Genomic DNA, 27,564 nt, shown 5'->3' with positions numbered 1-27,564 from the left:
TTTTTATTCCTCTTGCCCTTTTTTACTTTCCTCCAACCACACTGTCCATTTCACTCCTTTTAGAACAAAAGCCAAACCCACTCCCACCTCCACACATCTGGACTTGCTAGTCCCTCTCCCAGGAATTCTCTTCCTCGAGGCATTCAGGCCCCAGGTCAAGCATCATGTCCAGAAGGGCCTCTTCGGATCACCTGGCCTACAATTGCTGGTGACTTGGAATCCTAAGCCCCTCCTACTCTCCTAGGTTGCTTTATCTTTCTTCATTGCCTGTGTCACTGTCTGATGTCATGGGCTATGCCTACGTGCTCGTGTGGTTAATTATCAGCCTCCCCAGGGCTTCCCTGGTGGTCCAGTGGTTAAGACTCTGCGCTCCCAATGCAAGGGGCCCAGGTTCGATCCCTGGTCAGGAAACTAGATCCCACATGCCGCAACTAAGACCCAGCACAGCTAAATGAATGAATGAATGAATAAAATATATATATATATATATATATATGTATATATATATATATATATATATATATATATCAGCCTCCCCTCGTAGAAGAGGAACCCCCAGGAGGACAGGGATTTTGTTCCCTTCATGGCTTTATCTGCAGTGCCCGGAACAGGGCACAATGGACTCTGTAAATATTGGCCGAGTGAAAGAATCTCCCGTTACCTCTCCATCCCCTGCAATCACCCACTGTAGATCACCGACATCTTTCCCTTAAGACCCCAAAGACATTCCCAAGGTCTGCTCTGGCCTCCTCACCTGGCTTTCTGGCTTCCCTGTCACCACTTTGCTGTCTTTTCTCCACCCAGCAAGACTCTCTCAAGCACAGAAATCAGATTATGTCATTTCCAGTTTAAAAAGCATCTAATCGCTTCCCCTTCCTCTCTGAACAAAAGCCAGAGTCTTTATCATGTTCTAAAAACTCCTTCGGTAATCTGGCTCCTGCTAACCGGGGCTGCTTCATTTCCTACATCCTGGCCCATTGTCTCTCTCCAGTGGCCCCGCTACAATAGCCTTGGGGCTGTTTTTCATCCACTTAAGTCGAATCCCTTTTATGTAGGGTCTTTAAGCTAATTCTTCCCTGTGTCCAGACTCCCTTTGGATCTTTAGGGCACTGGTTCCTCCTTATCCTTCAGTTCTCAGCTCAGATTTACTTTCTCAGACGTGGCCAGTGCCTGCCAGGTCAGTCTAAAGTAGGATCCCCTCCCTCCCAGGACCCCCATACATTATTACATTTATGGCACTTTTCATATTTGAAAGCATTTTATTCCTGTCTTTGCCTCTGTATTGTCTGTCTCCTTAGAATGTGACCTTTGATGGACTGTGTCTATCTTTTTTTGTTTGTTTTTCGTTTTTGATTTTTGGGGATTTTGTTTGTTTTTTGTTTTGGGGTTATTTTTGGGTTTTGGGGTTTGTTTGTTTGGCCATGCTGAGGGCTTGTGGGACCTTAGTTCCCTGACCAGGGATTGAACCCGTGCCCTCAGCAGTGAAAGTGTGGAGTCCTAACCACTGGACCACTGGGGGATTCCCCTGTGTCTGTCTTTTTTTAAAAATTTTCTTCCAGTTTTATTGAGATATAATTACCACATGGCCCAGTATAAGTTTAAGGTGTGCAGCCTCATGATTTGGTTTACAAACCTCATGAAGTGATGATTACAATAAGTTTAGTGAACATCTCGCATCTCCTACAGATACAAAATTAAGGAAATAGAAAAAAAGTTTTTCCTTGTGATGAAAACTCTTAGGATTTACCCAACAATTTTCATATATAATGTACAGCAGGGTTAATTATATTTACCATGTTGTACATGACACCCTAGTACTTATTTATCTTATAAATGGAAGTTTGTACCTTTTGACCCCCTTCATCCGGTTCCCCCCACTCCCCCCCCGCCCCCGATAACCACAAACCTGATCTCTTTTTCTTTTTTTAGAATTTTAAAGCAATTGCCAATTATCAAGTTTATGTCAGAGTATCTATTATTTTTAATTACTGATGGTCTTTTTTTTTTTTAATTTTATTTATTTATTTATTTATTTTTGGCTGTGTTGGGTCCTCGTTGCTGCATGGGGCTTTCTCTAGTTGTGGCGAGCGGGGGCTACTCTTCATTGCGGTGCGCGGGCCTCTCATTGCGGTGGCTTCTCTTGTTGCAGAGCACGGGCTCTAGGTGTGCGGGCTCAGTAGTTGTGGCACACGGGCTTAGTTGCTCCGCGGCATGTGGGATCTTCCTGGACCAGGGCTCGAACCCATGTCCCCTGCATTGGCAGGCAGATTCTTAACCACTGCACCACAAGGGAAGCCCTGATCTCTTTTTCTGTGAGTCTGTTTATTTGTTTGTTTCTGAAGTATAGAAACAACAGTGTTGTTGGCCCACAACACAATGTTAGTTCCTGTTACTCAACATAGTGATTCGATATTTCTATACATTTCAAAATGATCACAAGTCTCATCACAATATGTCACCATACAAAGATGTTATATAGTTACTAACTATATTCCCCACATCTCACATTTCATACCCGTGACTCTTTTATTTTGCAACTGGAAGGTATTTTGTACCTTTTTTTTTTTTTTTTTTTTACAGTATGTCTTTCTCTGTCTGACTTATTTCACTTAGGACAGTACCCTCTATGTTTATCCATGTTGTCACAACTGACAAGATTTCATTCTTTTTTATGGCTGAGTAATATTCCATTGTATATAGGACTGTGTCTGTCTGATCCCCTGCCATATCCCCGTGCCTATGACCATTATGCGCAGTCAACGGATAATTGCTGGAGGAAAGAATTATTACATCTTTATCAATGTCGGGGATAAATGCATTTTTCCATCACAGCCCCCTAGAGGGAGATCTCAGCATACAAGAGCCCTCACAGGATGCAGATTTGCATGTAAAACTTTGCCTTTCGGGATTTACCTGGTGGCGCAGTGGTTAAGACTCCACGCTCCCAATGCAGGGGGCCCTGGTCAGGGAACTAGATCCCACATGCCGCAGCTAAGAGTTTGCATGCCACAGCTAAGAAGCCCGCCTGCAGCAACTAAGACCCAGTGCAACCAAATAAATAAATAAATATTTAAAAAACAAACAACAACAACAAAAAACCTTGCCTTTCTTTCCTGTAAGTTTCTTTCCTGAAACAGCCTGCCCCAGACTCCTGCCCAGGAATATACAGAGAGCGACCACAGAGGTGAGAGACCCCAGGGCCAGCCCTGTCTCTCACTCTCCAAGCCTAAGTTTATCTGGGAAATGACACATCATTCTGGAAACCTCCTAGGACCGTCATTCCAGGAGAGGAACTGGGTGTGGTGCCAGCCCTGAAGCAGCTCCCAGTCTGCTGGGGTAGACACAGCCTGGCTCACAGAAACCAGATCCCAGTGATAGGTGCTGGGAGAGAGCCCAAATCTGGAGATATGGACCCTTGGGTTCAAACTCTGGCCTTCCTTCCAGCTGTCCCTTTGCCACGTCAGCAATCACTTTGTTATCACTATTTTGATCTTTGCAGTGAAGCTCGTGTTTTCTCCCCAGGGGTAAGCTCGCTAGGTCTCCTTCCAGACTCTGGGTGACAGAGAGGCATCTGCCTTCATTCCCAATCTTAAGGTTCCCTGCTGGCCAGATGAAATTATGTACCCAGCTTCTGACTCGGTAATAATTTACATGGTAAAGGACAAAGGACAAAACGGTGGACATATAAGAAAAAAGGTTACAAATTGGTACAAACTTCCAGTTATAAAATAAGTAAGTCCTGGGGGTGTAATATACAGCATAGTAACGATAGTTAATGATACTGTAGTGTATATTTGAAAGTTGCTAAGAGAGCAGATCTTAAAAGTTCTCATTACAGGAAAGAAAAAAAATTATAGGGAATTCCCTGGTGGTCCAGTGGTTAGGACTCAGCACTTTCACTGCTGTGCCCCAGGTTCAATCCCTGGTCGGAGAAACTAAGATCCTGCAAGCTGCCTGGTGTGGCCAAAAAAAAAAAAAAATAATTAAAAATAATAAATTTAAAAACATTGTAACCATGCAGTGATGGATGTTAACGAGACATTGTAATGATCATTTTGCAATATATACAAGTATCAAATCATTATGTTGTAACCTGAAACTAACATAATGTAATAGGTCAATTATTCCTCAATAAAAAAAAAAAAAAGAAAAAGAAAAAAGATTGTGACAACAGAGAGGGACCTTGAGGGTATTATGCTAAGTGAGATAAATCAGACAGAGAAAGACAAATACTGTAGGATATCACTTATATATGGAATCTAAAAAAGCTGGAAGTGATAAAAACAGAGTAGAATGGTGGTTACCAGGGCAGAGGGGTGGGGGAATTGGGGAGATGATGTTTAAGGGTACAAACTGGGTACCAGTAGATAAATAAGTGCTGGAGATCTAATGCACAGCACAATGATTATAGTCAACAATACTGTGCTGTAAACTTCAAAGTTGCTAAGAGACTAGATCTTAATTTTTCCCACCACTAAGAAGAAATGGTAATTATACGACCTGAGAGAGGTGTTTGCTAACACTGCGGTGTAATCATTTTGCAATAGATAAATGTATCAAATCAATAATACGCTATGGTGGCAATTTTATTGCAATATATCAATGTATCAATCAACACATTGTATACATTCAACTTACACAATGTTATATGCCAATTACATCTGAAGAAAAGTTTTAAGTCGAATAAGTCCACCCCCCAACATCCCAGTTTTCCAGTTTCTCAATCCCCGTCCCTTTTTACCACCTTCTCCTATCTTTTTTCCAGAAATTCACTACATATACAAAAAATGGATTTAATAGTTAACAGGTAGCAAGATGTCACAATTTTGAGGCACTGATCTAAATGCTTTACTTGATCTGAGTCTCCTAATTAATATAGAACTGCTAAATGGGTAACACATCTAAGGGTTTAAGAAATCCCAAGAATATGAAAAGGTATACTTTTTAAAAGATCTCATCCCTGCTGCTACACCTAAATACTTGGTCTCCCTTTCTTCCTCAGATGCCACCATTTGATGGGTTTCTTATGCATTCTTCCAGTGTTTACACAAAACCCAGAAAATAGGAAAGTGTATTCCTATTTTTCAACCCTTCCTCACACAAATGATGGCGCAGTCCTAAGCCACTCTGCATCTCGTTGATTTTACTGGACAACAGATCCTGGATATTTTCCTACACTCTGGTCACACCTTTGTAAATAAAGTTAAACTCTCCTCCAGTTACCCATTCAAGTCTGCTCTGTTTCCTGACTCAGAGGGTCCTGGGACGCTGAGACATCTGAAAACCACACAACCTGTGTGGGATATACATAACCTGGAAGCCAGACCCATGTAGCCAAAACATATGTTCCCCCGGGAATGATAAGGCCAAGAAAGTCTGTGCAGAGGATTTGGACATGAGAAGTCACTTTTCTTTTTTAAATTTATTTATTTTTGGCTGCGTTGGGTCTTCATTGCGCAGGCTTTCTCTAGTTGCGGCGAGCGGGGGCTACTCTTCATTGAGATGGGCGGGCTTCTCATTGCGGTGGCTTCTTTTGTTGCGGAGCACGGGCTCTAGGCACGCAGGCTTCAGTAGTTGTGGCTCACGGGCTTAGTTGCTCCGGGGCATATGGGATCTTCCCGGACCAGGGCTCGAATCCAAGTCCCCTGCTTTGGCAGGTGGATTCTTAACCACTGCGTCACCAGGGAAGCCCGAGAGGTCATATTTTTTTAAGAGCTCCTGACTTATTTATTTATTTATTTATTTAATTTTTTTTTGGCTGTGTTGGGTCTTCGTTTCTGTGCGAGGGCTTTCTCTAGTTGCGGCAAGCGGGGGCCACTCTTCATCGCGGTGCGCAGGCCTTTCACTGTCGCGGCCTCTCTTGTTGCGGAGCACAGGCTCCAGACGCACAGGCTCAGTAGTTGTGGCGCACGGGCCTAGTTGCTCCGTGGCATGTGGGATCTTCCCAGACCAGGGCTCGAACCCGTGTCCCCTGCATTGGCAGGCAGATTCTCAACCACTGAGCCACCAGGGAAGCCCGAGAGATCATTTTGAACTCACAGTTGCCACTCCCACATTCCTCTCAACAGTACCCTCAATCTCTCCGTTTCTCTGAAGCCTTCCAGATGCCCAGTGTCACTGTAACAGACTCTCCACATCTCCTCCTATTGGGAGAGGCTCAGTTTCCTCACTGTCACAGCACCCGGGGGTAAGTCCCAGTTCGTGAGCAGGCTCCAGAAACAAAGTGGCTTCTTCTCTCCTTTTATAGCATCTCACTTCTTCAGCAGCTCCTTTGTGCCACAGTGATCTCCCGGCCCTCATCAAAAGTGACTTTTGGTGAAGAGATATCTCAGTCCATTCCGGCTGCTATAATAGAATACCACAGACCAGGTAACTTATAAACAAGACATTTATTTCTCGCGGTTCTGGAGGCTGGAAGTCCAAGATCAAGGCACCAGCAGATTTGCGGACTGGTGAGGGCCTGCTTCCTGGTTCACAGATGGTTTTTTTCCCCTGTGTCTTCACATAGCATAGGGTCCAGGGGGTGCTCTGAGGGGGTCCTTTTTTTATTTTAAATTTTTATTGGAGTACAGTTGCTTTACAATGTTGTGTTAGTTTCTGCTGTACAGCAAAGTGAATCAGTTATACATATACATATATCCACTCTTTTTTAGATTCTTTTCCCTTATAGGCCATTACAGAGTATTGAGTAGAGTACCCTGGCCCTTATCTATTTTATATATAGTAGTGTGAGGGGGTCTTTTATTTTTTATTATTATTATTATTTTTTTAATAGATTTATTTATTTATTTATTTATTTTTGGCTGCGTTGGGCCTTCATTGCTGCATGCGGGCTTTCTCTAGTTGCAGAGAGCGGGGGCTGCTCTTCATCTGCGGTGCGCGGGCTTCTCATTGCAGTGGCCTCTCTTGTTGCGGAGCACAGGCTCTAGGCGCACAGGCTTCAGTAGTTGTGGCGCGTGGGCTTAGTAGTTTTGGCTTGTGGGCTCTGGAGCGCAGGCTAAGTAGTTGTGGCTCACGGGCTTAGTTGCTCTGGGGCATGTGGGATCTTCCCGGACCAGGGCTCGAACCCGTGTCCCCTGCATTGGCAGGCGGATTCTTAACCACTGCGCCACCAGGGAAGCCCAGAGGGTGTCTTTTATAATGGCATCCATTCCATTCCTAAGGGCTCCACCTTCATGATCTAATCACCTCCAAAAGCCCCCCACCTCTAAATACCATCACGTTGGGGGTTAGGATTTCAACATATGAATGGGCTGGGGGGACATAAACATTCAATCTATAGCAATAGAAGTTCTAGTTCAATTTATCGCTTTTCATTTGTACACGATGCTTCCATGTCCTGGTTAAGAAATCGTTGCCAATCTCAATATCCCAAAAATGTCTGATTCTTGAATATGCGCTGTTTTATCTTTCTCAGTTAGATCTAAAAGCCATCTGGAAATTTATCTGGGGATACGGTGTGGGGTAGGTGTCACTGGCTCAGCAGAACACCCCCCCCCCAAAAAAAAAAAAACCCAGAAAAAACAAGTTCATCCTTTCTCCACTGCAATGCTGCATGCATTTGTTCATAGATCAGGTGGCTTTCTATGTGCGTATGTGTCTCTGAAATCTGTATTCTGTTTCATCGGTCCGGTGTATCTGTCTTTGTGACAATACCGCCTTATCTGCCTCATTTCCCACCACAGTTCTGTGGTCACTCTGGATTCATCCACATTGGCCTTCCTGCTGTTTCATAAACACACGGGTGGTGGTGGTGGGAGGGGTCCATCTCCCTCAAGACATTTGCTCTTTCCTTTTGTCTGGAATGTTCAGCCTTCCTTGGACTCTGGTTTCTCCTCATCCTTGAGCCCTCAGCTCAAATGTCATACCCTCCTAAGGCACTTCCACTCAGCCTGAAAGAGACCCCCCCATCTCCTCCATATCCTTTTATTTCCCTACGAAAAAAAAAAAAAAAAGCTAGTGTGTGTGTTTGCTTACTCACTGCCTCCTTGAATGTGTGCGCAGAGCAGCGAGCATTCTCTAGGTCTTGTCCACTTGCTCGACCACTGCGTGGAAAAGAAGACAAACGCCCCTGTTCCACTTCCAGGCTGAATGTGCTTTACCCTCACCGTCCGCTAGAGGGCGCCCTAACACGGATGCGCTCCCCACCCCCCGGCAGGGCCCAGCTCTGCAGACCGTCTTGAGTTGTTTATGTGTGTTTTTGGCTGGCCAACGCCTTTTAACTACAGATTTAGAAAGAGAGACCGCAAGTGGTGAAAACTTAGGTTCAGCCCTAGATGACCTGAAACGACGTATTTTTATGGAAGCCTCCTGTGTTCTGAGGTCCCACAGGGCCTGCAGAGGTTAGCTGGGCCAGGTGGCCGTCCTGGAGGTGACCCCAGCCTCCTGGGGTCACAGAACTCTGGTTCACAGAACTCTGACACCCCACGATAGGTATGGGATAAATCCCATGCCTGCGGGTCATGGACACGGGGTTAAATCAATCTTGGCCTTCAAGCCTTCAAACTGTGGATGTTTGATCCCCACTATTTTTATCTGTGAAAGCGAACTGCGACATTCGTGATGGGCTTCCTCCAGTCTCCTAGAAGCTCAGTAGAAAAAGGCATCTGTATTCATTTGTCATCATAAGGCTCCTTGCCTGGCAGGTTATAAATAGCTCGTTAAAATGCATTCATCGTTATGTGGTTTGACTTGGTAATATATTTACCATGGTAGAGGATTCAGAAAATACGCCAAAAAGGGTAGACAGTGTTCCAGTTGCCCAGTCCTCCTTTCCCTCTGGTCTGAACCCATTTCTTTTGTATCTTTCCAGAACCTCCCATGGCATGTTTTATATCATATTAATATGTATTATATATTTATAATAATTACCATGTACTGACGTGGAGCCATTGTTCTAAGTATTTTCCATGCCTCATATAATCTATATATAGATATAATTTTAAGTAAGTAATATGTTAATGTGTTTAAAATTTATACACATACAGGAAAAAGTTTCAGTTCCACACCTACACCCTACATCTCGGGTGGTTTTGTTTGTGCAAACACAATAAAATAGGAATACCTATTCCTATTTTTATATTTTCTCACACAGAAGGTTAAATCCTCATACATGGTTCTGTATCTTGCCTTTTTCACTTAAGACTGTATCCTGGGAAATTCTCCATTTAGGTAACTAGAGCTTCCTAATTCTTTTTTTTTTTTTTTTTTTTTTTTAGATATGCATATTGTCACATTATCTGGAGGTACCATAGTTTATTTATCCAGTCCTTTATAGATGGAGACTTGATTTATTTCCATCTGATAAGTACATTTAGCAGGGGAGTTTTACAAATCAAATAGATTTCCTTCCTTCCTCATCCCCCCTCCCTCCCACCAAATGCAGCCTACGTCTTCAAAACAGAAGACTTCAGTCTATTTTGCTTAAGATATCACGATGAAAGTCACCATCTGTTAATCCAATCTGCATCACGAGGAGAAAGAAAATCGTCTCATGGGCGTGAAAACTCCTCTCAGGCCGCAGGAAGGGGAGTTCCTGAGGGTCTCCTGCAGTGGCTCTGGTTTGCAAATGACAGGCCTTGCTTCTGGATCTAAGAAGCCAAGGAGGAATTTAATGGAAGGCCACTGAACTAAGAAAATCACAGAGTGCATGGGAAGGCTGGAAATTGTCAGTTGGCAGGAAGCCAAGAATAGACAGCAGAGAGAATGTTCTTAAGTCCCACCCAGGCTGGGAAGCTGCACTACCACCAGCCTACTGGTCACTCCCTCCACTCAACACTAACCCAGTGATTCCTTCGCCCCTTCAGTTGTGCTCTTAATTTCCAACGTCCTTGCCTCTTTCCTCCCTAATTCAAAGCCCCAGGAGGAAGCATTTGGTTGCCTACTCCATACCTTCCAGAGAGTGGGAAGCGCTCCCTTGGTCTTCCTAATAAATCAGACAATAGTGGGACTTCCCTGGAGGTCCAGTGGTTAAGACTCCCCTCTTCCGAGGCACGGGGTGCGGGTTCGATCCCTGGTCCGGGAACTGAGATCCCACATGCCCCACAGCCAAAAAAAAAAAAAAAAATCAGACAATAACCCCCACCAGTGTGCTTACAATGGGGAATTACCCCCGTGCAAATAAGTTGAGGGTTTAAATGCTGGAAAGTCCCCAAAACACCAGACCTGGGCTATAGTGTCTATATATGCTGTAGTCTGCAGAGGACACATTCTGACAAGTAGCAGCTATCCACAGCCGCCCTGACTCCAAGGACCAGAGAAATCCCTTCAAGAGCAGGAGTCCTGGAGAGCCACAGATGTCTAACAGTTTTAGGAACTCTAACTTCCTGTTTATTCAATTTTTTTTTTAAAGTAAGTTTTGTCAAATACTCTTCTAGCACATATGGGATAGTCACATGATTTTTTTTCTACTTGGCTCTGTTCATAGCATAAATCTCATTAAAGGTGTCCGAATATTAGCCATCCTCCCATTCCTAAAATAAACCCCACTTAGTCACAAAGTATTATTTTTTTAAATACTGCTGGAATTTGTATGCTAGTATAGGCTGGCACACTCTGAAAAACTGAGAGTTCCATTCTGAGCAAAAGGAATTAACACATTTTAATCCAATATGATGGCCTCCTTGAGTGCTTGAAATGTGGCCAGTGGGACTATGGAACTGAATTTTATTTATTTATTTTTAAAATAAATTTATTTTTATTTTTTTTAAATAAATTTATTTATTTTTATTTATTTATTTTTGGCTGCGTTGGGTCTTCGTTGCTGCGCGCGGGCTTTCTCTAGTTGTAGCGAGCAGGGGCTACTCTTTGTTGTGGTGCGCAGGCTTCTCAGTGCGGTGGCTTTTCTTGTTGCAGAGCATGGGCTCTAGGCTCGTGGGCTTCGGTAGTTGCGGCTCGCGGGCTCAGTAGTTGTGGCTCGCGGGCTCTAGAGCACAGGCTCAGTAGTTGTGGTGCACGGGCTTAGCTGCTCGCGGGATGTGAGATCTTCCTGGACCAGGGCTCGAACCCGTGTCCCCTGATGGGGGTTAATCTATGGTTAAGGCGGATTCTTAACCACTGCGCCACCAGGGACGTCCTGGAACTGAATTTTAAATTTTTTTTAAGTTTAACTAATTTGTCTAAAAGCGGATACTCGGTTTAGTTAGTACCTTTTTAAGTATGTTTGGACAACTTGGCCATGTGAATTAACCTTTTCAACTGTCCATTTTATGAATTTTACCAACAGATGCCGCATTTCCCTTGAAACCTTAGCATCCGAATTGGGATGTACTCTAAGTACAAAATACCAGGACTTCCCTGGTGGTCCAGTGGTTGAGATTCCGAGCTTCCACTGCAGGGGTCACAGGAAACTAAGATCCCACATGATGCTCGGCGCGGCCAAAAAAAAAAAAAGCTCAAAATACCCACTGAATTTTAAAGAGAGTACAGGCCACCACCGTCATCATGGCCAACAAGTAGGTCTTATCGAGAAATTTTTTCCAAAAAAATCATGTAACACACACACACACACAAAAATCGTGTAACACATGTCAATAATTTGGGTTAAATATAATATGTGATTAAAGTTTACTTTGCCTGTCTCTTTATATTTTTAGATGTGGCTACTAGAAATGTGGACAGCGCTGCCCTAAGGGACACAGAAATCCATTCATCCCTTTGGTGCTTGGTGGTCTAAGAACCAGAGACGCCCAATCAGAGGAACAGGGTTGCTTAGATACGGAAGATTCTAGAGATGTGCTTCTGAGGATGGGTTTTCTGAGGCACAGAGAACATAAGGAACTGAATCACTCTGAGGATTCCTTTTGTTCAGTCCCGCAAGCATGGACCTGGCAAAAGTCCATCCCAGTGATATTTGGATAATTCCATTTACCATTCTCAAACATTCTAAAAAAAAATTTAAAAAGAGGTTCAGGGTATTAACAATCTTCTGTTTTCCTCTCCCCTTCCATTCCGATCTTTCCAGTCTGTTCCATGGCTCTGTCTGTCTAGCTTTGTGCCAATACCAAGTCATTCAATTACTTGGCTTCATAAATAAGTCTTTTTTTTTTTTTTTTTTTTGGCTGCATTGGGTCTTCGTTGCTGCTCGTGGGCTTTCTCTAGTTGCAGCGAGCGGGGCCTACTCTTCCTTGTGGTGCGTGGGCTTCTCATTGCAGTGGCTTCTCGTGCTGCAGAGCATGGGCTCTAGGTATGGGGGCTTCAGTAGTTGTGGCATGGGGGCTCAGTAGTTGTGGCTTGCGGGCTCTAGAGCGCGGCTTAGTAGTTGTGGCGCAGGGGCTTAGTTGCTCTGCGGCATGTGGGATCTTCCCAGACCAGGGCTCGAACCCGTGTCCCCTGCATGGCAGGCAAATTCTTAACCACTGCGCCACCAGGGAAGTCCCCATAAATAAGTCTTGAAACCAAGTAGCATAAGTCTTTCAGCTTCCTTATTCTTCTTCGATATTGGCCAGGCTCCTCTTTCTTTTAACTTTTGTGTTAAAATACACATAACATAAAATTTACCATTTTAACCATTTTTGAGCATACAGTTCAGTGGCATTAAGTACATTCGCACGGTGGTGCAACCATCCCCACTATACACGTCCAGAACTTTTTCATCATCACAAACTAAAACTCTGGATCCCTTAAATACTAACTCCCATTCCCCCTGCCCCCAGCCCTGTGTAAATACTATTCTACTTTCTGTCTCTATGAATTTGACTACTCTAGGTAGCTCATGTAAGTGGAATCCTACAATATTTATCTTTTTGCGTCTGGCTTATTTTACTAAGCATAATGATTTCAAGGTTCATCCATGCTGCAGCATGTATCAGAATTTCATTCCTTTGGGGAAATGTATTACCCAGCAACATGTGACTAAAAAGAGATGTATAGAAGTTGATGAATTTGAAAGAAAATATAGGGGACTTCCCCGGTGGTCCAGTGGTTAAGACTCTGCGCTTGCAATGCAGGGGGCGGGGGTTCGATCCCTGGTTGGGGAACTAAGATCCCGCATGCCACATGGCATGGCCAAAAAGAAAAAGAGAGAGAGAATATAGGAGGTGATGGGACTTGGTGATAGATTGGATGTGGGAGGGTATGAGAAATGACAATATCAATGACAAGTCTTAGAATTCTGGCTTATGCAACAGGATGGCAGGTAATGACATTTACTGGTGATACACACACTGCACTGGAGGAAAGATTCCCTGTTAATTTTGGATGTATGGAGTTTGGACCTTTGTGACATCCAAGTGGAGACTCAGTAAGCACCGGGATATGCATGTCTGGAGCTCAGAGGAGTCATCTGAGTTGCTGTATATTCCTGAGTCATAGCAGAGGTTACAGAGGTTACCAGTAGTTTCCCCCAGTTTCTTCCCTCTGTAATAGAAGATTTTTCTGGGTATCTGTTTCCCCAACTGAAGACTGTATTTCCTTTTTTTTTTTTTTAATTTTTTATTTTATATTGGAGTACAGTTGATTAACAATGTTGTGTTAGTTTCAGGTGTACAACAGAGTGATTCAGTTATACATATACATGTATCTATTCTTTTTCAAATTCCTTTCCCATTTAGGTTGTTACAGAATATTTAGCAACGTTCCCTGTGCTATACAGTAGGTCCTTGTTGGTTATTCATTTTAAATATAGCAGTTTTAAAAAAAAAAACAAACACTGTATTTCCCAGTCTCCCTTACAGCTTTACGTGGCCATGCAACTAAGTTCTGGACAGTAAGATACACAAGGGATATGTGTAGCTCCAGGATCACACACTTAAAAGGAAAGAAGCATGCCAACCCCTTCCCCTCTCCTCTTCCTGTGGCTGCAACGACAATATAGTGGTTTGATCTGGGTCATACGCTAGAGCCCAAATGGAAGCCCTTGTCAAAGGTGACAGCACGACAACAGAGAATGACTCCTTGACACCATGGAGGTATCATATCAACCTTGGATTGCCAACTCTTGGATTGCTACAAGAAAGAAAAATATACCATTACCTTTTCTGGACCTGCATTGTCCAATATGGTAGCCATGAGCCATGTGTGGCCATTGAGCATTTGAAATGCAGTTGGTATCACACACTGAAATGATAATATTTTGATATATTGGATTAAAATAAGGTACGTTGTTAAAACTAACTCAATTGTTTTACTTCTTTTTAATGTGGCTACTAGAAAATTTTAAATTGCTCATGTGGCTCTCATTATTTTTCTATTGGTCAGCGCTGGTTTAGACCATTGATATTTTGCCTTTGTTATAGCAGCTGAATGAGCATCTTCTCTAGTACATGGGTCATTTACTCATCGGGGCTCCCTGAAGCCAGGGGTGTATGGAATCCCCTAGCGAGAGTATGTCGTGAGAAGTGTAGAAGTCCAGGACAGAGCCTTGAGGAGCTCTAGTATTTAAAGGAACATGAGCTTGTAAAGGAAGCCCAAAGAAGCAAAAGGAAAGCCCGGAGGATGACATGCCATACAATCCTAGAGGACAGTTTCAAGTTAGAAGGAGGCACTAACAGCGTCAGGTACTTGCAAGGTCAAAAGGTTAAGAACTAAAAAAGAGGGACTTCCCTGGTGGTCCAGTGGTTAAGAATCCTCCTTCCAACATATATATTTTATATATATAAGGTACACACACACACACACACACACACACACACACACACACAATGGAATACTACTCAGCCATAAAAAAGAAGGAAATTTTGCCATTTGCAACAACATGGATGGACTTGGAGGGCATTATCCTAAGTGAAATAGGTCAGACAGAGAAAGACAAATACCGTATGATATCACTTATATGGGGAATGTAAAAAATACAACAAACTAGTTAATATAGCAACAACAACAAAAAAGAAACAGACTCACACATATAGAGAACAAACTAGTGGTTACCAGTGGGGAGTGCGGGGGGGGCAGTATAGGGGTAGGAGATTAAGAGGTACAAGCTATTATGTATAAAATAAGCTACAAGAATATATTGCACAACACAGGGAATATAGCCAATATTCTATAATAACTATAAATGGAGTATAACCTTTCAAAATTATGAATCACCATATTGTACACCTGTAACTTAGATAATGTTGTACATCAACTATACTACAATTTTATAAAAGGAAAAAAATGCAAAAAAAAAAAAAGACAAGAAGAAGAATCGGCATAAGAACTTCACTATTGTTCAAGAACAGTCCTGGAAATATAGTCACATTTTGGCTTCAGTGTAAGGAAGCTGAGGGGCTTACCAGTCAACAGCATCTGTTATCTCTCTAAATAAAGAAGGTAGGTCATAGGCTGAGAATGGGGGCTGAGGGCAGAGGTCGAAGAGCATAAAAATAGTGTGCTTGTCACTATGGGAATGAGAATGAGTTTACCAGATGATTGCAGTGGGGTTGTGGGCAATACTGAGGACACATTTGAGTTTGGTCACCATGTCTCTATGACTTGTAATATGACTTTCTCCAGTAATGCTTAATCGCTTAAGGACAAGCACAGGAGGAAAAACAAAAGAAAAGAAAACAAAACAAAACCCTGATAGATGTGCTTTTTCTTTTTTAAATTTTTTCTTTTTAAAAAATTTTTATTTTATATTGGAGTATAGTTGATTTACAATGTTGTGTTAGTTTCAGGTGTACAGCAAAGTGATTTAGTTATACATATACATATATCTATTCTTTTTTCAGATTCTTTTCCCATATAGGTTATTACAGAATATTGAGTAGAGTTCCCTGCGCTGTACAGTAGGTCCTTGTTGATGATCTATTTTATATATAGTAGTGTGTATATGTCAATCCCAAACTCCTAATTTATCCCTACCCCCTTTCGCATATGGTAACCATACGTTTGTTTTTGAAGTCTGTCACTCTGTTTCTGTTTTGTAAATAATTTGTAACCATTTTTAGACTCCACATATAAGTGATATCATGTGATATTTGTCTTTCTCTGTCTGCCTTACTTCACTTAGTATGATCATCTCTAGGTCCATCCATGTTGCTGCAAATGGCATTATTTCATTCTTTTTTATGGCTAACAGTCCATTGTATATATGTACCACATCTTCTTTACCCATTCATCTGTCGATTGGACATTTAGGTTGTTTCCACGTCTTGGCTATTGTGAATAATGCTGCAATGAACATTCCAATGCATGTATCTTTTCAAATTATGGTTTTCTCCGGATGAATGCCCAGGAGTAGGATTGCTGGATCATGTGGTAGTTCTATTTAGTTTTTTAAGGAACCTCCACACTGTTCTCCATAGTGGCTGTACAAATTTACATTCCAAACAACAGTGTAGGAAGGTTCCCTTTTCTCCACACCCACTCCAGCATTTATTGTTTGTAGACTTTTTTATGATAGCCATTCTGACCTGTGTGAGGTGATAGCTCATCGTATTTTTGATTTGCATTTCTCTAATAATTAGCGATGTTGAGCAACTTTTCACGTGCTTTTTGGCCATCTGTATGTCTTCTTTGGAGAAATGTCTATTTAGATCATCTATAGATGGGCTTTTTCTTTTTTTCTTTTCAAAGACTGGGGTGATACAAAGACAGAAGGGCAAAGGAGTGTTAGATATCCTAACATGAAAAGAGGGTCATTGAAATGATGGACTGTGGAATCATTTCTGAAGAAAGAGGAAAGCAAAGAAAAGAGAGGGCTGATGGGCTGGGGGTTCCTATCAAGTTAAGAAAAGGTCATAAATGGCCATTGCTGAGAAAGTAAGATCGAAGGAGAAATGGTTGATGTCTGAGAGGCGTGGAGAACTGAGTGGATAGGTGACTGCTATGGTGTGGAGGGTAATGTTCACGTGGCAGGTCTTCTAAGTCAGTGCTTCCCAACATTTTCACATCGTGGGGCAAATAAAAACATGATATTTTTTGTAGCTCATGGAGATGAACAGATGAGCCTGGCAACAGCCAGAGGCAACCAGGCCACTCTGAGGCCACAGTATGACCTGTTCATGGCATATCTGGTGGGATGCTCTCTATAGAATTTCAGGAAACCATGTGGAAAATGAGGGCAAGTGACCAGGAGGTCCATAGATGATAAAAAGGTGTTATGGCCAGAGAACAGATTAGGGGGAGACATCCACTCCAATAAAGGCAAGGAAAGAAAGAATACAGACAGTCCCCCACTTATGATGGTTTGACGTACATTGTTTGATCTTAACAATGGTGCAAAAACGATTTGCATACAGTAGAAACTGTACTTCAAGTTTTGAGTTTTGATCTTTTCCCAGGCTAGAGATATGCTGTATGATACTGTTCCAGAATCACCAAATTCTCCTATAAAAGCAACTTGTGCTTTCAGTACCCCATAGATTCCATTCTGGTCAATTGCACGGATGACATCATACTGATAAGACCTTGAAAGCAGGAAAGAGCAGATAGATACACTGTATCTATTAATAAAACACACACACACATGCCAGAGCATGGGAGATAAACCCCATACAAATTGGGAAGCCTATCACTCAGGGACATTCCTGAGAATCCAATAGTCTGAGGACAGTGGGAATATCCCCTCCAAATAAAGGAGTTATTACATGTCGAACCCTTTGCCACTACCAAATGAGATAAAATCTCCATTAGAGCAGATATTCCTTAGCCTGTTTTGTTCTCACATAGGAGACACTCATAAATATATTTGTTGATAAATGAATGAAATTTTCCACTGGACCCAGAGTAAGGAAAGATCTGTGTGTTACAATGATATAAGATCTGTATATTTGGTTTTTGTCCTCAGTTCCCTGCACCAAGTTCCTAAAACCCTTGTAATTTCCTGAGTGATAGGGGTGAGAGGGTTGTCTTTTGTTATTCATAATAAGCTCCCTTCAACCCTATCTGCGTTTATACTAACGAGATGACTCTTGATAGGCCCCTAGTTAGCTCTGGATGGGGGTTGGTTGCCCAAAGAATGAATCATGTGATTAGAGCATTGGAAATTTCAGCCCCACTCCCTGACCTCCAGAGAGGCTAGGGAGATTGAACTTGCTCACTGATGGCCAGTGATTTAATCAACCATGCTTCCATAATGGAAATTCCGTAAACATCCTGAACAACGGGATTCAGAGGGCTTCCAGCTTCGTAAATGCATCACGGTGCCGGGAGGTGGTGAGCCCAGAGAGGGCATGGGAGCTTTCCATCCCTCCCCCATGCCTTGCCCTGTGTATCTCTTCTGTTTGGCTGTTCCCCAGTTGCATCCTTTATAATAAGTCAGTAGTACTAAGTAAAGGGCCTTCTTGAGTTCTGCGAGCCATTCTAGCAAATTATGGAACCCAAGGAGGGAGTCCTGGGAACCCCAGTTTTCTAGCCAGTTGAAAATGAAAATCTCATTCATTTATCAACAAATATATTTATGAATGTCTCCTACGTGAGAACAAAACAGGCTAACGAATATCTGCTCTAATGGAGATTTTATCTCATTTGGTAGTGGCAAAGGGTTCGACATGTAATAATTCCTTTATTTGGAGGGGATATTCCCACTGTCCTCAGAAGTATGGGAGGCCTGGGACTTGTGGCTGGAGTTGGAAGTGGGGGTGGCCTTGTGGGACTGAGCCCTTAACCTGTGGGGTCTGACGATAACTCCACATTCAGATTCAGAGTTGAACTGAGGGCTTCCCTGGTGGCGCAGTGGTTAAGAATCCGTCTGCCAATGCAGGGGACACGGGTTCGAGCCCTGGTCTGGGAAGATCCCACATGCCACGGAGCAACTAAGCCCGTGTGCCGCAACTACCCAGCCCACACGCCTAGAGCCTGTGCTCCGCAATGAGAAGCCACCGCGATGAATAGCCCCCGCTCAGCAATGAACACCCAACGCAGCCAAAAATAAATAAATAAATTTATTAAAAAAAAAAAAAAAAGAATTGAACTGAATCATTGGACACTCATTTTGTGTCTAGAGTTAGAGAATTGGTGGTTGATGTGAAAAAAAAAACAAAAACGAAACAAAAAAACCAACACACACACGGACACACCAACACACACACACATTTGGTATCAGAAGTGTCGGGAGCAAAAACCAGTTCATAATCTGTACCCAGGTAAACTCTTCCCCCAAAACCCTCCATTACAGAGAGTGCTATTAAGACTTAAGTAGATCAGATGACTTCTGTGGCTCTCCGTCAGCTTCTTCCCCCAGTCTCCCCAGTACCTGCTTAATGGGCTTTTGAACGAAGCAGCCATGGTGGGCTATGCATGGATTTGCTTCATCAAAGCTATAGAACTTTGTCACTGATGGAGGCCCACCTTGCTGGCAGCAGCAAGTAGTGCTGGGCCCCCAATGTGGTATGGTTTCCTAGGGAGACCAGCCAAATACCTGGTCACCCGAGGAGTACATTGGACCCTTTCCATCATGGATTGGGCAATGACTTTTTCCTGCCTGGGTTGTAATTAACTCTGGGTTCTATTTGCTTTCCTTGCCTTCCTCACTCCTGCCAGTGGCAGCATCTGTGTACACGTTCAATGATCCTATTCACCGTCATGTGAACACACACAATATTGCTTCTGATCAGGGAACCCAGTTTATTAGGAAGTTAGGGGGTGGGGCCGTGTACTTGATCACCCGAAAGCAGCTACTCTCATAGAACAGAGGCACGTCCTGTTTGAGACTGGGTTTCAGTGCCAGGTTGGAGACAGCATCTTTGGGGCTGGGTCGCTCTCCTGCAGGACGGGTAAGCGCTCTGAACCAGTGGCACATACATGATGCCAGATTACACAAGACCTGGGAACCCTACGGGGTCAAACCTGATGACTCACTCTTTAAATGTTTGCTTCCTGTTCCTGCTACCCTGAACTCCGCTCTTTTAAAGTTTCAATGCCTTAAAGGGGGAACACTTCCACTGGAGAGCACAACTGCAGTAAACTGTGAGTGGTGATGGCCCCTGGACTATTTGGGGTATCTCAGGAGTGCCACTTCGGGGTCAAGCAAAGAGAGTGACTGTTTCGGGCAAGAAGGGGGTAGGAGATGCTTCTACTCCGGGGGTCAAGGAGGTACGTGAATAGAACCTGGGGTCGTCCCTGGAGAACCTCCAAAGAATATCATGTCCTGACTCCTTCCACATCCTGATGCGGGGCTCATAGAGACCCCCCCTCCCCTAGGCAGGGCACATAATGACAGAGAGGGTCTGTGTCTACCGCCTTTGCAGGGCAGAAAAGTGGGCATACAGGCTCCACACCCCTCCCACCCCCACCATACCCCCCCAACTTCTGCAGAGCACACAGCGTCCAGGTGCCCCCCCCCAGCCCCTCCCACCTCCGTAGGGCACGCATCCGGGGACACAGAGCTCCCGCATCCCTTCGGACCCCTCCCTTCGCGACGCGAGAGTCTTCCACTCTGGGGCTCGGCCTCAAAGCCTTCTCAGTAGTCGGCCTGGAAGACACCCAGCAGTAGCAACGCCGGCAGCTGCCGGTCGCCGAGCCTCCGCAGCCGCCACGAGGCCCCGCCCAGCGGCAGCCTAGAGCAAGGCCGCGCCGGGGACGACTGCAGAGCGCGGTGAGTGAGCCCGGCCAGCAGGGAGGGACCCGGGCGTCCCGGTCCCCGCCCCACCCCAGCCCCGGGCAGTGCATCCGACCTTCAGCGCCCGCTTGCTTCTTGGCTCTGTCAATCCGTCTCAGGGCTTCAGAGCTGCCCCTAAAAAAGGACCCCCGTGCTCTGGGGCCCGGGCAGACCAGCCCCATGGGCCCTCCCCTCTTGCAGGAACCAGGAATCTGGCACCCCCAGCCCCCAGCCTCGTCCTCTTTAAGCTTCTGAGCCCCTCCCTCTTTCCAGGAGCCAGAATTGCAAGCCAAAAATATCTCTCCCTTCCAGACCCAAGAGGCTTGGCTAGCAAACACATCTGCTCCGAAAACCCAGGAGCCTGAGCCGCAATTGCTCTTTTGAGCCAAGATTCTGGGCCCGCGGCCGGGGAGTCCATGCCCCCAACTCCTATGGCCTCGATCTCAGAAGTCCTGCTACCAACAACCCCCCCTCCCCTGCCCCCATCGACAGGGACATATGGGACCTAGGGGTCCGGCCCATCAGTCCCTTACACCGCGAATCCCGGTGTAAATGAGGATTAGGAGACCCATTTTGCTCCTCCCTCAAATTCCTTACTTACAGGAATCCAACCACTGTTCTTTTGGGGACCCAGGAGTCAGGGACCTCAGCCCAGAAACCCCCTAAAGCCTAGGGATCGGCACACCCTCAACTCTTTCGTATTTCAGGGACCCAGGAGACACAGACCCTAGCAAACAGACCCCATTAAATTGAGAGGCCCAGTCCCCCCAACCCACCGCGACCTAGATGTCCAAAATTTCGTCCATCCTGGAAGAGCAGGGCCGAAGCAGAGGAGGAGGGAGGGGCCAGGAAGGGAGAGGAAGAACGGATTGAGGTGAGACTGGGGTGGGGACCTGAGCTGGGGGGCTCTGTCGTAAACAAAGTCTAAACAGACGGGTTGCCATGGCAACGGCCTTCCCCAGGCCTGCCCTGGAGACTTCTCCAGTGCTGTGTCGAGGAGGGCACCCCCCAGGAGCCTCCACTCCGCCAGCTGTTGTGTCTTCCTGTTTTCTCACCACGGAAACAGTGACCTCAGCCCTCCACCCCTACCGCTGGCGGGGCGGGAGAGAGGCTGTGAATTTATCATCTCTGGGGAGGTGGTCTTACCTTGGCCCCGCCCTCGGGGCGGGACTGGGATAGCCCTGGCAGGGGGAGACCCTTACTCGGCTCCAGCCCAGAGTTCCGGCCCCGCCCCCAGCCCTGCCCGCGCTCACTCCCCGGCCCTCCAACCGCACCCAGACCGCAGACCCTCCTAGCCTGCAGCTGTCGCCTCTGCTCCAGCCGCAGCCGCCACAGGCCCGTAAGGTGAGGCTGCGGGAACCCCCGAGAGTGGGAGCAGCGTCCAGGATTCTTGGGTGCAGAGGGATTCCAAATGTCTTCAGTCCCTAGAAAGATGGGCTGGGTCAGGACTCGGGTTCTGGAGAGGAGAGGGCTGGGGACCTGAACTCATACGGGTCATACATCTGAAAAAGGAGGGGGGCTGGGGCCTGGACCCCTGGGTCTGAGGGAGGAGGGGGCTGGGGGCCCGGACTCCTGGGTCTGAGGGAGGAGAGGCTGGGGGCCCGGACTCCTGGGTCTGATGGAGGAGGGGCTGAGGGCCTGGAGAAGCTTGGAGTTGGGAGTCCTGGGTTTGAGAAAGGTAGTGGCTGGGGTTCAGAATTACTGACCTCCTCCCCATCCAGGGGGCAGAATCCGAACTTTAGACTCAAAAGGCCAGAGACGGAGCTTTAGCACCCGTGGTCCCAAAGTGAAGATGGAGCTGGGCCCCTTGGTGCTGAGAGCACAGGCTGGGGCTCAGGGCGCGCTTCTGAGTTTGCGGAGTGATGGGGTGTGGTGTTTGGCCTGAAGGTGGGGAGAGGACTGGGGCGTGGCTAGCGAAGTCCTCAGCGTCTCCAGGAAGCCAAAGGGTGTTTTCCTCTCCCTCCTCGGGTCTCTGGCAGTTCATTCCTGAGCTCTGACCTCAGGCGACGGCTGGGGGCTCGGAGAGTGGAGACGGACCCCTCCCCTCCGGGTGGTCCGTGCGCTAACTTACCTTCCAGGGGAGACTTAACTGACTGTGGCCCGCCCTCTGCCTCCTGGGCCTGTCCCAACTTCCTCCTAACGGGTCGGGGGAAGCGGGAGGTGGCCCGGGAGGTCCAGCTGTAGCCAGGAGACCAGCCTTACGGGAGGTGCTGGGAGGTGTGGCCACTCTCTCTGGACTGGATTCCAACACTGTGCACAGTTTCCCGCCGCGGGGCGGGAGGCGTCCGCAAGGCGAACCCAGGGGTCCGGGTACACAGCCACTCCTCTCTTAGAGACCCTCTTGGGGGGGTCCAGGCTCCCGGCCCACCTTATGGGGGCCCAGAACTCACATTTTGAAGGACCCAGAAATTCGAACGTGCAGGCTTCTCCTCCTGGGACCTGGCGTCCGGGCTCTGCCCCCCCTTCCCCCGCCGGAATCCGCGAGCAGGGGGCGTCCCAGCACCGCCTCCCGGTCCCCGCCACATTCCACATGGCTGGGCTGACTTGAATCCCTTATAAGGACGGAGACGCGGCGCCGCCCGGGCCGCCCGCCCCCTCAGCCACCGCCCAGGGCCCTCCAGCCGCCGGCCCCGCGGCTTTCCTGGCGGAAGCAGGGTTACGATCATACACGCCCAGGCCGGCCCGCGGGGCGTGCACTTTGGCTAGGTTCCCTCCACTCCCGTCCTCGCAGTTTGCGGAAAGAGGAGCAAAGAAGGGGCGGGGCTTCCCCGGGGTCACCATCCCCGACCTCTCAGGGGCTCCGGGCCAAATCCCCGCCCGGGCTGGGAGGCGCGCCCAGGGTCTGCGGAGGCTCACCGCGCGTTCTGGGCGAGCGCCGGGCAGTAGGCCGGCTGGTCGCCTGGGTCCCGGGAGGGTGGAGCCGGGTCTGAGCGGACGCTGACGTTGTTTCTCCCTCCTGTCCTCTGACTAGCCTTTTCCAGGTGTCTGACTTAATCCGCCTCCAGAGCCGAATCTTTCTCTGGTGGGATCCTCAGCAAAGACCGCTGGTGAGTGGGCTGGGGGCTCTGACTCTTGGGTCTGAGGGGGGAGAGGTTCTGAGGTCTGGACTCCTGGGTCTGCGGGAGAGGGACCTGAGGCCTGAGCTGCTCTGTCAGAGGAAGGAGCGGGCTGAGGGCCCTGAATACTGGGGTCTGAGAGAAGAGTTGGGGAGTGCAGTGCTCCTGGGTCTGAAGGAGGAGGGGCTGGGGACTTGGACTCCTGGATCCTAAGACCTGGGACCTTGGGTTCCAAAGAGAGGGGCCCAGACACCTGTGTATATGAGGAAGCAGTATGTTCAGGAGCTGGCCTCCTGCGTCCCCAGGAAACTATTGTACAGGGACAGATGGGCTAAAGGCTGTGACGCTGCCCTCCTGACCCTGGAAGGAGGATGTTGCATTTCCTTGGGGCTGAGAGAGGCCTTCTGAGCTTTTTAGAGGTGGCAACCAAGAGATTAGCTATTTCAGGGCCTGAGGGAGGGTCTGGACACCTGGTCAGGAATCGAGGCCAGGCCTTCATTCCTGAGAGTCTTTAGGACAAGGACATAAAAGTCAAAGGTTCTAAAGGGATAGAAGAAAGAAGTTGATTTCCCTGAGTCTGGCGTGCTCACGGCTGAGGGCCCAGAGCCCTGGGGTCTGAAGCTGTATTTCTGAATGAGAGAGGACTAGAGATTTCAGTGGCACTGGGCCAGCTGAGAGAATCTGGGGAGCTGAGCTTCCCAGAAGTTGGGGAACCTAGGGGGCTGGACTTCATGTTGGGGAAGGGGGAGAGGCTTCCTTTGGGTTGAAGTACTCCAGACCTAAATCCATTTGGCCATAGCAGGGGTGCTGCCGAGATTGGTAAGACCCAGTTCCAGAAGGGAGAGAGGGCTCTTGTCTTCCAGGAGCTGGGGCCAGCCTCCTGCTCAGTGAGAGGAGACAGGCTGGAAGGATGGAAGCTCTGATCAGACGTGGGTCCCTGAGAAGGTTTCCACGTAGAGGCTGGACTCCTGGATGTCTGGAGGCTGGAAATGTTTAGGACCGTTAGGTGAAAGAGAGGCTGGGCTGCAGAGTCCTGGGTACCCAAAGGGAGGAAGTGCAGAGATGGAGTTTCTAAGAGGTCACAGAAGACAGAGCCTCTTCTCCTGCTGCTGCTTCTCCTTTTTTTTTTTTTTTTTAATATTTATTTATTTATTTGGCTGCACTGGGTTTTAGTTGCGGCACGCGGGATCTTTTAGTTGCGTCATGCGGGCTCTAGTTCCCTGACCAGGGATCAAACCTGGGCCCCCTGCAGTGGAAGCTCAGAGTCTTAACCACTGGACTGCCAGGGAAGTCCCTAGAGCAGACTCTTGAGTGGCTGGGTTGCTGAGTTCCTGAGGGAAGGAGGGCCGCTTTGTGTGTTTGGAGTGGGAAGAAAGATACGTGGTTTTACAGGAGTTGGCTTTTGGGGAGAGGAAAGGAGGGTCCTGGGAAGAAAAGAGATAGGGGACTACACTCCTGAGCTCTGACATGAGGCTGGAGGGAGGAGGCGGCTAGCTCCGGGTGACCAGCTCATCCCTGGAGGGCTGGGACTGGCCCAGTTTGAAAACTCGCATCCTGGGTACGCCTCAGCTAGAGTCCAGATTACGCTGTCCACGCGCCCCCTTACTCCAGGGAGGCAGGTGCTGGGGGCCTGGATCCTCCAGTTAGGAATCTTCTCGGGACACCTTCTTTCCCCTCCCCCCAGCCATGCCGGTGACGGTGACCCGCACCACCATCACGACCACGTCGTCGTCCTCGGGCCTGGGCTTCCCGACCACCGTGGGGTCCGCTCGGGCACTGGCCCAGCCCCTGGGCCTCCTGCGCCTGCTACAGCTCATCTCCACCTGCGTGGCCTTCTCGCTGGTGGCCAGTGTGGGCGCTTGGACGGGCGCCATGGGTAACTGGTCCATGTTTACCTGGTGCTTCTGCTTCGCCGTGACCCTCATCATCCTCATTGTCGAGTTGGGCGGGCTCCAGGCCCGCTTCCCCCTGTCCTGGCGCAACTTTCCCATCACCTACGCCTGCTACGCCGCCCTCTTCTGCCTCTCGGCCTCCATCATCTACCCTACCACGTACGTCCAGTTCTTGTCTCACGGCCGCTCCCGGGACCACGCCATCGCCGCCACCACCTTCTCCTGCATCGCTTGCCTGGCTTATGCCACCGAAGTGGCCTGGACCCGGGCACGGCCCGGCGAGATCACTGGCTACATGGCCACCGTGCCAGGCCTGCTCAAGGTGCTGGAGACCTTCGTGGCCTGCGTCATCTTCGCCTTCATCAGCAACCCCTACCTGTACCAGCACCAGCCGGCCCTAGAGTGGTGCGTGGCCGTGTACTCGATCTGCTTCATCCTGGCGGCCGTGGCCATCCTGCTGAACCTGGGCGACTGCACCAACATGCTGCCCATCCCCTTCCCCAGTTTCCTGTCCGGGCTGGCCCTGCTCTCCGTCCTCTTCTACGCCACGGCTCTGGTCATCTGGCCGCTCTACCAGTTCGACGAGAAGTACGGCGGCCAGCCCCGGCGCTCCAAGGATATGAGCTGCAGCAACAAGCACCCCTACTACGTGTGCGCCTGGGACCGCCGACTGGCTGTGGCCATCTTGACAGCCATCAACCTGCTGGCTTACGTGGCCGACCTGGTGTACTCGGCCCGCCTGGTTTTTGTCAGGGTCTGAGGCTCTGCCCTGGAGGGGCTACCGATTCCCTCTTCTCAGCGGAGGTTCTTTACCAAGTCCTGAGGCCCTCTGAGGTCCTCTTCCTGGCTCCCCTCTCTCCTGCGTTTCTCATATCCTTCCCAACTCACCCTCCTCTCTTTCCTGTTTCTTTCACTCCTCCTTCTGTTCTGTCTCCCTTCCTGCTCTGTTTGGTTACCACATCCTGTTCGGCTTCCTTCTCTCTGCTCTCTTCTTTTCTACACATTCGGCTTTGGGGCTCCTTTCCAGTCATCCTGTTTGTTTTCTCAACTGCCTGTTGCCTGACCACCTCTTCCCAGTTTCCTTCTGATTGATCAGGAGCCCTGAGACTTCTTCCTTCTCGGCCCCACAGCCCACTCCCACCTCCAAAGGTGCTGAGCCCCACACCACACACCCCTTTTGCAGCTGTTCACACCCTGGGCCTCCAGAGGGGCCCCATTGCCAAAGCATGCCTGCCCGCCCTGGCTGTGCCTTAGTTGGTGTGTATGTGTGTGTGTCTGGGGGGTGGGGGTGGGTAGCTAGGGATTGGGCCCCCTTTCTCCCAGTGGAGGCGGGGTGTACAGTGTACCTCCCCTTTAAGTTAAAAACAAAAAACAAAACTCTGAAGGTCAATAATTTCCAGTGGGCGGGGGGCTTAAAGCATAGACCCTGGGTCCCTAGAACCTGCCTGGTGCTCAGCCTCGCCTGAGATCGGCTCCAGAATTTTTGCCAGGCTTACTAAAAACCCACTGCCTAGAGGCCATCTTAAAGGAGGCAAGGGGTTTATGACTTCCATCCCAACTACTCCCCGGGGTATCAAAAAACTGGCAAAAAAACTGCATGGTCTTGAAGACAACTGTCTGAAGTATTTGTAAGAGCCAGTGATGTGGCCCTCCAGCCTCAGTGTCAAAAATTGCATCTCCTGCCTTTGCAGGGAGGAGAAGAAAATGGCCACTGCCAGCCTTAAAGGTGATGTTAGCCTGGGTTTTTTTTTTTCCTTTTTTTTTTTCTGGTCACTAGGGCAACAATCACTGGGTGGCCCTTTTCTTAAAAGGGAAGTTTCTTTTCAAAAAAATGTTGGGGGTGGGGTGGGTTGGGGGGTGGGAATTGCTACTGTGCCGTAGTCAAAGGAATTGCATCGCTTGAGTGTGTGGTGTACACACACGTGTGTTTCTGCGTGCTAGTTGCTTTCTGCTGCTGCTTCCTGCTTCTCTGGGACTCACATGCATAACATGATCTATATAAATGTATAAATATATATTTTATTTTTTTTAAATTCCCTGGAGCTTCTGGTTCCCATCAGCCCCTGCTGTCAATCATAGAGAGAAGCCTTGTCCCTTCTCCCACATCAGTAATGTTCTTTTTTTTTAAACCCCAATATAAAGATAAAAGAAA

At 47.7% G+C, this 27,564-nt stretch overlaps 1 protein-coding gene and 1 long non-coding RNA gene across 4 annotated transcripts; one reads left to right on the top strand and one right to left on the bottom strand.

Annotated features, from left to right (window-relative positions):
- Nucleotides 1-19,471: 19,471 nt before the first annotated feature.
- On the bottom strand, nt 19,472-23,369 carry LOC132354139 (uncharacterized). The gene is made up of 3 exons (XR_009499183.1): nt 22,171-23,369; nt 20,222-21,888; nt 19,472-19,629 (listed from the first exon to the last, which is right to left on the bottom strand). It is a non-coding gene; the product is annotated as an uncharacterized LOC132354139 (long non-coding RNA).
- On the top strand, nt 20,319-27,564 carry MYADM (myeloid associated differentiation marker). 3 transcript variants are annotated; one of them, XM_059905766.1, is made up of 4 exons: nt 20,319-20,461; nt 21,172-21,338; nt 23,436-23,511; nt 25,205-27,564. In XM_059905766.1, the coding sequence occupies exon 4, from the start codon at nt 25,207-25,209 to the stop codon at nt 26,170-26,172; it is 966 nt and encodes a 321-aa protein (XP_059761749.1). In that variant the 5' UTR covers nt 20,319-20,461; nt 21,172-21,338; nt 23,436-23,511; nt 25,205-25,206; the 3' UTR covers nt 26,173-27,564. The 3 variants fall into 3 exon arrangements, with proteins under 3 accessions (XP_059761749.1, XP_059761748.1, XP_059761747.1); XM_059905765.1 differs by lacking the exon at nt 21,172-21,338; XM_059905764.1 differs by lacking the exons at nt 20,319-20,461; nt 21,172-21,338 and adding an exon at nt 21,726-21,808.

Source organism: Balaenoptera ricei, chromosome 19 (genome assembly GCF_028023285.1).
Source record: "Balaenoptera ricei isolate mBalRic1 chromosome 19, mBalRic1.hap2, whole genome shotgun sequence".
In the NCBI taxonomy this organism is placed as follows: Eukaryota; Metazoa; Chordata; class Mammalia; order Artiodactyla; family Balaenopteridae; genus Balaenoptera; species Balaenoptera ricei.
This window is presented reverse-complemented; position numbering and strand designations above follow the sequence as displayed.